This window comes from Epinephelus fuscoguttatus, linkage group LG23 (assembly GCF_011397635.1).
Source record: "Epinephelus fuscoguttatus linkage group LG23, E.fuscoguttatus.final_Chr_v1".
Lineage (NCBI taxonomy): Eukaryota > Metazoa > Chordata > Actinopteri > Perciformes > Serranidae > Epinephelus > Epinephelus fuscoguttatus.
Window position 1 is genome coordinate 7,862,391 of NC_064774.1, and position 13,615 is coordinate 7,876,005.

The 13,615-nt window shown below is 42.1% G+C and overlaps 1 protein-coding gene across 1 annotated transcript in view; it reads left to right on the top strand.

Moving 5' to 3' along the window:
• The window catches only part of LOC125883533 (NACHT, LRR and PYD domains-containing protein 12-like), a 184,303-nt gene that overhangs the window by 22,054 nt on the left and 148,634 nt on the right, over nt 1-13,615 (top strand). The window contains 1 exon segment of the mRNA XM_049567874.1: nt 567-740. Coding sequence (XP_049423831.1) covers nt 567-740 — 174 coding nt within the window.

Below are 13,615 nucleotides of genomic sequence, written 5' to 3' on the forward strand. Positions count from 1 at the left end.
GTCCACAGGGTCGCCAAAATCAACTCAAAATGAAAGTTCCTTGTAGTGGCTTTAACTTAGTTTGTCACTTATCTTAAAATGTACCTGAGACAGCCTACCTGTGGACTGAAAATGTCTGGCCCATCAACATTTTCTGGTTTAAAATCCGGCCCAGTTGAATTTGTAATTGAACAGCCCTGCTTTAAACACTTGATTTCAACTTAAATTTACCCTGATGATTCTTTAAATAAGCGATTTGTGTTTGGCTGCACAACATGAGTTAGTGATGATGGAGCCACTGGTGGAGCTGGCAGAGATTAAGAGGTGAAGTCACTACATCTTTATTGAAGTAGCAGCACGTTGTCAATGATATTTATGAGAGCTGTTTTTCACTTTTGGTATTTTCCAGTCTTTAACCTGCATCCTGTTGGGATCAGCACAATAACACAATGACAAAGTGACTCTACTCAGTTTAGGGCAAAGCTCATTGATCAGGACATAGTAATGTTGAGCTACACATTTAACACCTGAACACATCTGATTGTATTATTAATGATTTTTATCTACATCATTTATTCTTCATTCAGATTGAGTTGGTGCAGTTTGTCAGAGACCAGCTGTGTTTCACTGGCCTCAGCTCTGAAGTCCAACCCCTCCCATCTGAGAGAGCTGGACCTGAGCTACAACAAGTTGCAGGATTCAGATGTGAAGCTGCTGTGTGATCTGAAGGAGAGTCCACACTGTAAACTGGAGACTCTGAGGTCAGTAGAGGGTTGGAGTGGGTCCATGCTGGTTTCAGCAGTATTATATTAAACACAGTTAGTATCAGAGCAAAGATCCAGTACTTCCCGTAAACCTCAGACCTTCTCAGTGGCTCAAAGAGGGGAATTGTGACAGTCTTCAGGAGAGGACAGAGAGACAGACAGAGAGAACAGTCAGCCTATCAGATCAGAGAAAAGCTTGTTGAGATCATGTGTTTAAGTTGATGTGAAGACGACTGTTGTTGTGTTCATGTCTACAGGAAGTGAAGCTGGATTACGGCTGACAGCATAACAACATGTATAGAGACAGCTGTCCTCCTTCATCAAACTGTCACACCATCAAATCTGAGCTTGGTAACATGGGACCTGTTATGCTTTCCTGTTTCTGTGTGTGTGTGTGTGTGTGTGTGTGTGTGTGTGTGTGTGTGTGTGTGTGTGCACGCGCATGTGTGTGTGACAATGAAGGATGTTCGTATTAAATGTCGCCAAAGTTTCAGATAATGAGGTAAATGTATGTAAAAGTAATCCCTGTGAACAAAAACCTCAGACTTCTGACTGTTCTGAATACCGTGTTCAGCAGGTTTTTCTACTTAAGCTAAGATTTCTTCACATGCTCAACCGCTCCAGGCACGTAACCATCATTACATTTCGTAACCATGTGTTCTTTATACAGAGCAGAACCTCTGCTGAAGTCCAGTAATCACAGCTGATGTGTTGTTGTTCAGTCTTTGGATGAACATGTAGAACATTTAACATGATATATCTGTCCATCAGTCATTTGTTCTAATAGACTCAGTAAATCCATCATTAAAGTGAATCCCTCTGTTTGTGCAGCCATGATGCGTTCAGGACTCTCAGCAGTTTATTTACACTGTGTACTTGAGTGAAATCTGCAGAGTAAACAGACTTGATGCCCAAAGTCTCTGCAGGTCTGTGAGCTTCCAGCTCAGTGTGTTCACTCCAGCACGTTAACATGAGAGCTGGAAGGAAGCCGACTACGCTACACAGCCGCTCCACTCTGCTCTGAACAGGAAGTCCCTACTGGTCTTTATACTGGATGTGCTGCATCACTGACTGACAGCTGGTTTATAACTTCTCTTGTCTTCTTCTCTCATCAGATGGAGGTCAACTTCGATATGGTAAACAGGACGGTGGATGTGTTGAGAGGATCAGCTGTGTTCAGATGATCCAGAGACGTTGAAGCAGCAGCATCTGTGTGTGTGTGTGTGTGTGTGTGTGTGCTTGTTTGTGTGTGTGTGTGTGTGTGTGTGTGTGTGTGTGTGTGTGTGTGTGTCTGTGTGTCTGTGTGTGTCTGTGTATGCTGTATAATAGTGAGGTGATTCAAATAAATGCTACAAAAGGACTTTTGTCAGCTGTTGTACTTTGTTGTTATTGTGTGTTTTAAACACGGTGTTGTTGTAGTTACTTTCAGTCACCAGTAGATGGAGATAATTTGATGCTCCTTAAACATTAACTGACGTTCCAATCCAAAAAGAAGAACTTTACGTTTTTGGTTTCATGACGGTGCACCCACATTTTAGCATTAAATCATCAGAATACTGTTCCATATTTCCAGTGCTCACAGTATTCACATCTTTTACTGTAAGTGAAAATAGTATATCCACACTATAAAAATACTCCATTGCTGGTTCTTTATTCAAAATGTTACAAGAGTAAAAGTACAAAAGTATCAGCATCAAAATACACTTAAAGTACCAGAAGTTAAAGAGCTCATTATGCAGAATTCTCCATTTATATTATGGATTATAATTATTGATGCATTCATGTGTTCATCACTTTAATGTTGCAGCTGGTAAAGATGGAGCTCATTTTAATGACTTTATAAACTGCTGCGTAGTTTAATCTCTAATAATATCATTTATTAGTTGATGGTATTTTGTATTAATAATCTACAAAGTAACTGAAGTTCTCAAATAAATATAGTGGAGTAAAAAGTCCAGTATTTCCCTCTGAGATGTAGTGGAGTAAAAAGTGGCCTATAAAGTATCAGAAAATGGAAATACTCAAGTAAAGTAGGCGACAAGTAGTGATGAGCAAATGAAGCCTCATGAAGCTTTGTCTTTATCTTCTGAGCCCACTAGATGGTGCTCTCTGTTCAACAAAGGGTTAACAGCACTGAAGTCAGATGTTTGATCAGAACCCACTTAGTTTATAGGACACAGCCTTGGTAGGGCGGAGTGTAATGTGACTATTGTCTGACGTCATCTTTACTCTGTGACATTGTGGAGGCCTTGTTGCATTTATTATCAAGTTTCCTATTTGTGTGTTGATGCTTATTCTTGATGTAAACAACCCCTATAGCTTCATTTTTAATGTACCTTCCAGATTTGGATATGTATGTTTTTAGAGAATGCAAGTTAACAATAAGGACTTAAGCATTTATTCTCAAGAACGTACCTATCTAATGTCAACTTGTTGGGCGATGTTTAAGATTGTCACTGAGCAGTTTTTAATTTGACTTCTTTATTCCTCTTTTTCTATGTATAATGTTGATTGTTACACTAATTGATGTTTGGTATTTAGCCTTTCCACTGCACGTGGGTCATGTGACTAATGTCAAACTCACAGCCACTCCTACTTAAAATGGCTTCTCTTTGTTACACAGCTGTTTGCCTGATGAAGGTCTAGTCACTGAAACGTTGCAGCATTGAAATCATTATTTTTGCAAGTGAGACAGTGTGCGGGAGTCTTTTCTACAAGTTGTATTCTTCTCGTCCCTCTCCTACGCACCTGTTTGGAAACAGATGTGCCAAGTATTCCTTTTTTTCTCACGCTTTACCACGAGCTCTTTTCAAGAGATCAACACTGACAGATAACTGCGCAGCAACGTCTGAGTCTCCTGTGAAGATGCCAAAAGGATTTTGTTCCCTGCTGTCCGTATGGAAGGCGCTGAGGCTTCCAAGACGCAGAAGCAACGTTGGAGAGACTGCAAAGAGACACGCCTCTTTAGGCATGGCTCAACTTTGAGCCAATACTGGAGAGACAAGAAAGTCCCTCGGGGTTTACGCATTAGCCAACAACAGGGAGATCAGATGAGAACTTTATTAAATGATGAGGAGAGCTTTTCAATAAAGACTTCCTCCATTTAATGTTACTCATTATCAATCAGGTGGCGATGGAAGCAAGCACAGTGAAGGCTGAGATTGTGAAACACGTCCACTCTTCCATTCCATCAAACTGAAAAAGGACAAACGCGACACGGAGGATTACTTGAGAAGCGAGATTTACCATTGGGAGTTCAAGAAACGTGTGTGTTCATCCCAGACATCTGAAACTACACTATTAGGCACGGGTGCACCGAGGACCAGGAATGCGCACCCACACACGCCTAACTATCGGAGAGAACAGGTCAGCCACAACGACTCCTCTGTGGAGAGTGACTTCACATTGGACTCTGAAATCCCACCGAGCAATCCCTCTTTTTTATACAAGCACAGGAAAGCAGACAGAAGAGGACGAAGAAATGCAGACAGGGGAGACGCGCATCCAAATAGAGGACACCGGCTGTGGACAGGCAGCAACTCAAGGACACGGTCATTAATATTTCCTCTAAGGAATCATGTAAAAAAAGAAGAATGATCCCTCCTGTCTAAAGGGCTGTCTTCTGTGCCCAACAGTGGGATCAATGTTTTTGGCCTGAAAGTGGATCTTAGATTCAGGTTAAATGGATTCAAAGAACACAGGCCCTGTTACTGACACTGATGTTCCCATGTTTAAAGCCAAACGCACTTCCTGCCCCGACACTAATAATGCATCTATAGATACAATACGTCCTATTGTGGCACAAACAAACTGGAGCTCTGCAGACAAGTTCTCCTCACTTATTCCATAATGACAGGCCATGGGCAGTATGCGTGTTTTGTCCAGAGAGATGTGTGTTTGGGACACAGGGCTGGCACACCTCTCAGTACATCATTTGTATTTGTTGAAAAGCACCGTTTCATCTCCATTAACAACCTGTCTATAACAGGATAGAAAGAGTGCGTTTTCAGGTCGTCCATGCCGTCTATGTGTGCTCTTTCTAACGGGGCCTCCACAATAAAATCCTCCAGATGTGGAGCAGTTTGGGACGGTCTTCTCTCTCGTGGTGGCGTCTGTGTTGCAATTCCTGTCTTTCCACACAGGCCTTATGCTTGCTTTCGGATTTCTTTCCATGTGTCCTCTGCGCGCTTTTCTGAGAGTGCAGTGATTACAGACTGGGCCAGATCATCTGCTGCTACAAGATCAAAATTGGGGGACTGCAGCTGATCCGACATGAATTTGGTTGTTGTGAAAACATCCTGGAACAGAATGAGATGCAAAACAAACTTCTCATCAGTGACTGCACTGATAGCTCTTGCCTTCATCCTCCGGTGTGGGTTTGACTGACTGATGATGTCACGCAGGGTAGCCCGGATTGCTGGGAGAGTTTTCTTAACTGCCCAGATTGCATGACACTGGCATGACCTTTGACCTTTTGAAGATATATAAAAATCATCACTTTATCCTGTCGGACATTCGTGTGAAATTTTTTCCGTAATTATCTTGAGAATTTTTTTAGTTATGGCCAAAAATATGTTTTGTAAGGTCACAGTGACCTTTGACCTTTGACCAACTAATTCTAATTCATTAATTAATGAGTCCAAGTGGACGTTTGTGCCAAATTTGAGGGCACTCCCTTCAGGCATTCTTGAGATATTATGTTCACAAGGATGGGACTGACGGACACATGCTGGTACAGACAGACGTATGGAAGGACAACCCAAAAACATAATGCTTCTGGCCGCAGCTATCGCCCATGAGGAGGCATCAAAACTGTAAAACAAGAATATTTTAGCAGGGCTGAAGCCTTGTATATGCATTCAAGATAGGGATGCACAATATTGGATTTTTTTGCCGATATCGGATATGTCGATATGTAACAACTCATTTGACCGATAACCGATAGCGATCCACTCTTCAGCAGCTAATTTTAGTGATCATCAAGTCTCTTCTGTGGTGGAATTAACATCATATTATACATGTGTGCTCTTATAGTGACGGCCCACCAGCAGATGGAGACATGAAATACAGTACTCTTCAACGTATGTGATATTCATTCATCGTGCAAAATAAAAAAGCATGTTGGCCGATTCAAATAGTTCATTTTAAAGCCAATATGGAGCAGTACTGATGATGTGCCCATATTATCATGCATCCCTAATAAAATGTTTGTGTTTCCAGAGAAATAACTTGAACTAACTTCAAATGAACACGGTCTGCACCATCCACCACTCTCTGTCCTGTGAACTTTCTCGTCTCTGTTACTTACGTTCCACACATGCTAAGACGTGGACCTTATTGGAGTGTATTAGCCTAATTTAACAGTAATTACTTTGATCACATGATAGTGACGCTTCATTATTGCCGGCACACTAAACCAAAGAAGACAGAAAAACTAAAGAGTTTTGGACAAATACATACATGTACCATTAGACCTCCAACCAAAATGATGTTAAAAATGCAATTAGAAAATGCAAAACATGTAAAAACAGCTCCTAAAACTGTGCACACAGATGGTTCTAGTGTCAATCTCTTTAGTAATCTCTGATGAACTGACTGTTATTGATGAATACATGTAATATATAATGTATTCTTTACTTTTATTTGATGATGTCACATGACGTGTGCCGGCATCATGGGTATTTAAGATGGCGACTTCCTGTTCTTCATCAGAATGTGGACATTGTGACAAGACGTGAGACAAATAATAAAAGACATTTATGATAATTATAAGTATTATTTGTTGAGGGTTTTTTTAGACGGCCATTACTGGAAACGTGTCTATGGCAACAGTAAAACCTACGGACTACAAACAGCACACAGCAAACAGCTTGTCTGACTTCTCACAGGGAAACACATGGGATCAAAAACTGCTGCTTACAGTGAATAAACCTCACTGACGTTTTCTCCTTGTTACCTTATGAATCCAAAATATATTATCTGGATGTTCCAGGTCATAGTCAGTGTCACACGCAGCAGAGAATGGTGGCACAGTCCCCGTCAGTTTTTACCTGCTGTTTCAATGCTCCACCCCTCTCTCTCCAAATGACATCAAACATGTCTGTATCTTCACAGACTGATGAGGAACAGCAGGTTGGATGGTGTCACTTCTATCTTTTATTCAGTAGTCACATAGTTATAAAGATCCCTGTTGATGTAGTTCAGTTTATCAACCTGTTGAAAAACTCCGTCTGAGATCCTGCTGCAGTTTAATGGCTCTGTGGCGCCATCTAGTGGAGCTAAATGCTAATAACAAGTCCTGTCCCTCCTACTTCCTGTAGCTACTGTAGTCTACATGTTCAAAGGCCATCAGAGGCAGCACACCAAATAATTAAACTGCATATGTTTGAATTGTAACTGTCATACTGAATTAATTTACCAAGGTTGTGGATAAAGGTGAGTTTGAGGCAACATTTGAAATGCAGTTGCCTAAAAATGAATGATGATAGTTCCTAAACTTGACTTGTATGAATGCATTACTGAATATTTGAATGTTTGTTACAGGCTTACTGGCGCCAGAAAGCAGACTCCCCACACCTGAGGGTGCATGTGCTTCATAACTCCCCACCAGACCAGGACCAGGTGAGCAGTCAGGTGACCAGTCAGGTGACCTGGCCTCGTAGGTATTTGAAGGTGTGTGTATTCTTTGTCTCCAGAGTTTGACACTTGAAACGTCACTTGATGTTATGAAATAGACCTATATGTTAATGGGAGCAGTGTGCAGACTCTTCACATGTTCTGCTTTTGTGCTTTTTTGGACATTGTGAGCACACATAGAAAAAAGGAACAAAGGATTTGCTCATGTTAAACTAAAAACACCGTCCTCCAGACAGCTGCTGCCACGTGTGGCTACAAGTTTAGTGGTGTTCTTATCATAGTGAGGAATAATGTTCACTGACTACATTCATTTACTCTTTGATGATCAATTTGAGTTTGTCAGGCTCAGTTTGTTTGCTGATTTTATTACTTCAGTTCCATTCACATTGTGTTTTATTTTCTTACACAGCATCCTGTGACACAGCCAGACCACAACAGACTTGTGAGTACATCTGAAGTTTTTCTTTGAGTTTTAATCTTAAAGCTTCAGTGTTAAAGACATAAATGTGTCTATAGCGGTGATGATTGCAGATTGCAACCAGCTGAAACTTCTCTCAGTTAGAATTCCTTCAGTGTTCATTGTTGATGAGGTTTTTACCGTGAGCCATATTATCCACAGAGGTCTCTTCCTCTCCAGAACAAATGGACCAGGTGATTTAAACCGGTAAAAACACTGAAACAAGACAAAAGCAAATACTATAAACATCAGCATAGTGAGTCAGAACTACAGGGATCTTATGACAAACTACATCATGCTGTACAAATACATTCACACATATCTACATAGCTATATACACACCGGCCACTTGCCTTCAGAGCTGCATTTAATTCTTGGTGTCATAGACTCAACAAGGAGCTGGAAACATTCCTCAGAGACTTTGGTCCATATTGACATGATGACATGATGACATCCTCGTGTCACGTCCATGAATCAAACCGACTGCGCTAAACAAACTCTGCCTCAGTTATTAGTTTTTAACCACCGAGAAAGGCCCACAAAACATCTATAGCAGTTTAAGTGTGCGCTATATTTAGAGTGTTTTCACCACTTTACCCTGCTGTCACACAGACATGTGGAACTGAAGCCATTATATCAAAGCCACCAGACTCCACTGACAGAAACAGAAATGTAACTGAGCAGATCACTGAGCTGCTGCTCTGCTGCAGAGTCGATTGGTTCATGTGTGAGGTAAAGCAGAGCAAATATTCAGATATAACCTACACTTACACTGATAGTGATTCTTTAAAGTGGCCCCGTCCACATCAGCACATCGTTGAGCTTCTGTGTTGGTAGATTTGGTTTATTAAAGATGAAAGCAAAGCAACAGAGTCCATAAAATAAGCAGAGCAGAAACTCTAAGCAGAGTCTCAAGTCTCTGTGTTACTGTCAATAAATAATTTCCCATGAGTCAAAGGGGGGGAGGTGCCAACAGAGAGGAACAACAAAAAGTGAAAGTGTAAAGTCAGTGGTGTGTTCAGACTCCATTTTAAAGTGCACAGAGCAGTGAGAGGAAGACAGGTCGTGTGAGACACGGTGAGTGTTGATGTTTATTCATTGTTTAGTGTGTTCTAGGGGAGAGTAGGGTCGGTTGGGTCAGTGCCACATCTTCACAGCTTCATCATCACACTTGCTTTTACCACCACCATCATCTGACGCTGTTTTTACAACCAGGCTTTTCCTGTTAAACGCGAGGCTGGATCTGCGCGCTCCGGTGCTTCGGGCGCGCGCTTGTGTCAACTCTTTGAATGTGCATCACAGTGAAAAGCTCTAGTTTATAGACACACAGAGAGAAAAGGGGGACTCTGCCGAGGGGTTGTGGCGCAGTTTTGTTGCAGAGGAAGATGTTGAGTGTACAGTCAGCTCTCCCTGCTCTTTGTTAGAGTGAGTTTTGGTTAGATTTTAATAAATCAATCTATCAGAATTAAAACAACTGGAGACTGAGAACAAACTGATATATGAGTCTGATTATATTTGAATAAATCACCATCATATCTGACAGGATGTGAGTGTTTCTGTGACTTCCTGTACAGACTGAAGGCTGCTGGAAACTGTCAAGAAACTGTCAGACTTGACTGCAGCTTTTTGTCACCGCCTCCTGCTGCAGCTCTGATCTCGTCTACTCTCCAGGCGAGGTGCAGGTCATCTCCAACGAGCCTATTGACAAAAGCTGCGGTCAAGTCTGACAGTTTCCTGAAGACATTTAATATCCAAAAGGTCAAAGGTCAACTTCACTGTGACATCATCATGTTCTGCATAAAACACTTCTCTGGTCATTATTAAACGTCATATCTCAGGAACAGAAGGGGAGACATTTGGTCAGAGACTGAGTTGGTGACACTGATCTTGAAACTGCTGATTTTATAGATCTTCTGTGTGTGAAGCTTGTTTTCACTGACATGGATGTAAACTGTAAGTCCAGCTTATATATATTTAAAGCCCAGCCCAGAACACGGTGTCCCAACTGTCCCAGGGAGTCAGAACTTTGGGAAAATGCACTCCTTGTACATTTAACTAAACTGTGCCTTTCACGTTTGGGTTGGGCTCTAAAAACCTGATAAATTGTTAGCAGACGCCTGTATCTGTTCGGAGATCAAATTATTTTCATTACTGTTCAAGTAGTCTGTGAGTAATCAAAGGTTATTTAGTGTCAGTACAAAAGTGTCCCAGCTGACCCCGCTCTCCCCTACTGTATGTCATAGAAATACCCAGCCAATATGTAATCATGTCCTATAAATAAGAAGTTACTGACTTCATCACACTGTGTATGTGTGTTACAGTTCTCTCAGATTTGGGAAGATGGCTGATTTGGAGGCAGACGGGGACAGATCAGAGTCTCCAGTGTCCAGCTGTCAGCTGTCTCTGAAGCGTGACCACAGTAAAGGTCTTCCTCGAAACTTCAGTAATGGACCTGGACCTTCAGACACAAAGTAAGAGACTGTTTCTACTGTAAACTGACCTGAAAATGATTCTGTTTTTATTATTATCTGATAATCTACACCACAACACTGTTTTTATAATGACATGAGGTATTGTTTTATTCAGTCATCGGGGATGTCCTGACTGCTATTTGGCCCTGATCAGAGTCCTTTAAATTTGGCTATCTACTGAAAATAGAATATAACAATAAAATATGCAGTTAAATAGAACACAGTATATAAGAGCAGCACTGAGAGAAGAAATAAGAAGGAAACTAAATTATCTGTATATTTACAAGGGTGTTCAGATAAAGGAGACACGTAGTTGCTGGTGGGTAAAACACAGGCAGCGCCAACGATGATACTGTTTGAACCTGGTCTTTACAAGGACTAATAATATGTGTCAAACATTTGTTGTTTCCACAGACAGAGAGCAGAGTCTCCAGTACCCAGCTGTCTGTCTATGAAGAGTGACTGGTCCAAACATGAGCCTCTAGTCTTCAGTAATGAACCTGGACCCTCAGACACAAAGTAAGAGCCTGTTGAAAAACATGAGGGAGCTTTTTGCCTTTTGAAAGTCGTCTCACAGTGGAGCACAACATTACTCAGGAGGTTTTCATGAAGCTCCACCATGAGATATTTGAAGTGCCTGTGACTGAGTGTGTGAATAAAGCAACTAATTTTCAGCACAGTTTGCAGGACGAGATCTAAATAATGTGCTCATCTCCACAGAGGGAAGAAGAGGAGTCATGTTTCTGTGGAGGAGCAGCCGTCCTGCTGTAGTTTGTGTCAGGACGTCCTGAAGGATCCAGTCTCTACCAGCTGTGGACACTGGTTCTGCAGACAGTGCATCAGCTCATACTGGGACCAGTCTGCTTCATCAGGAGACTCCTCCTGTCCCCAGTGTGGAGACAGATCCAGAACAAGAGCTGGACTGCAGACAGCCAGTCAGACCAGCACTGTACAAAGTAAGACTGTACATCTGTCTGCTGATGTCATCATGTCTGAAAACAGGATTCTTCTTGGTTTATTTGTGTTGTAAAGTGTAGACATGAAAGATTTTATAAAACTAATGTATAAAACCTTCATTTTTTCATGTTACTTGTTTTAACGTCGATCAACAATATAATCTTAAGATTTTAGATTTATTTCTTTAGTCTCTCATGTTTCCTTCTCTTTCAGCAGACAGTGGTCTGCAGGAGGTTTTAGATGAACATAAGATCAGTGTGAGGAGGAGATGTGAACGTGTGACTGAAGGAAGTGATGAAACAGGAAGTGAAAGCCTCCTCAACAGGATCTACACTGAGCTCTACATCACAGAGGGACAGAGTGAAGAGGTTAATACCCAACATGAGGTGAAGCAGCTTGAGAGAGCTTCCACGAAGAAGACCCTCCATGACACTCCAATCAAGTGTCAGCACCTCTTTAAAGCCTTACCTGAGCAACAGAAACACATCAGAGTGGTTCTGACCAACGGCGCCGCTGGCGTTGGAAAACCTTCACAGTGCAGAAGTTCACTCTGACTGGGCCGAGGGTTTGGAAAACCAAGATGTCAGTGTGGTGATTCTGCTTTCGCTCAGGAGCTGAACTTGATCAGAGATGAGAAGTTCAGTCTTCACTCTGCTGTGTTTTCCATCCAACATTACAGAAGGTCACAGCAGAGGAGCTCGCTGTCTGTAAAGTTCTGTTCATCTTTGACGGCCTGGATGAAAGCAGACTGTCTCTGGATTTCCACAACAATGAGGTTGTGACTGATGTCACACAGAAGTCATCAGTCAACGTGCTGTTGACAAACCTCATCCGGAAGCTGCTTCCTCGGCTCTGGTCTGGATAACTTCCGACCTGCAGCAGCCAATCAGATCCCTCCTGCATGTGTTGACAGGGTAACAGAAGACGAGGCTTCACTGACGCCCAGAAGGAGGAGTACTTCAGGAGGAGAGTCAGTGATGAAGAGCGGTCCAGCAGAATCATCTCACACATGAAGACATCCAGGAGCCTCCACATCATGTGTCTAATCCCAGTCTTCTGCTGGATCACTGCTACAGTTCTGGATCACATGTTGACTACAGAGCAGAGAGGAGAGCTGCCCAAGACCCTGACTGACCTGTACTCACACTTCCTGCTGGTTCAGACAAAGAGGAAGAAGCACAAGTATGATGAGGGACATGAGACCAGTCCACAGGAGCTGACAAAGGCTGACAGGGACGTTCTTCTGAAGCTGGGGAGGCTGGCGTTTGAACATCTGGAGAAAGGAAACATCATGTTCTACCAAGAAGACCTGGAGCGCTGTGGTCTTGATGTCACAGAGGCCTCGGTGTACTCAGGAGTTTGTACAGAGATCTTCAAAAGAGAGTCTGTGATCTTCCAGAAAACAGTCTACTCCTTCGTTCATCTGAGCGTTCAGGAGTTTCTGGCTGCAGTCTACCTGTTCCACTGTTTCACCAACAGGAACACAAAGGTACTGGAGGACTTCCTGGGGAGAGACCGGAATAAATACAGATCCCTTAGTGTCTTCTTACAGAAAGCCATGGAGAAATCCCTCCAAAGTAAAAATGGTCACCTGGATCTGTTTGTCCGCTTCCTTCATGGCCTCTCTCTGGAGTCCAACCAGAGACTGTTAGGAGGCCTTTTGGGTCGGACAGACAACAGTCCAGAAATCATCCAGAGAGCCATCAACAACCTGAAGAAGATGAACATGAACAAGATCTCTCCTGACAGAAGCATCAACATCTTCCACTGTCTGCTGGAGATGAACGACCTCTCAGTACATCAGGAGATCCAAGAGTTCCTGAAGTCAGAGAACAGATCAGAGAAGAAACTCTCAGAGATCCACTGCTCAGCTCTGGCCTACATGCTGCAGATGTCAGAGGAGGTTCTGGATGAGTTGGAGGTGGACAAATACAACACAACAAGTGCTGGACGACATAGACTGATTCCAGCTGTGAGGAACTGCAGAAAGGCTCGGTAAGTCCAGATGTGATTAACATCATAAATCATTGTAGATTAGTAGTTTAATTCTTCAAATATACACACTGTGAAATTCTTATTATTCATAAAATGTTCAAATGATGTGTCTGTTGTATTTTGTCACAGATGTTCTTGAGCTGTTTCAAATGCTGTGAGTGCAAAACATGTAGATGTTTCAGTTGGTTGTGTTTATAGCTGTTGAGTTCATCAACACAGTTCTTCTATTTATTTATAATCATTTAATATTTTACTGTTTTTCACCTTTGTGTGATGGAGGTGAACCTGATAAAACAAATGATGGACTTCAGAGGTTGTTGTTGAGGTTTAATCACAGCAGCATTTCATCACAGTAT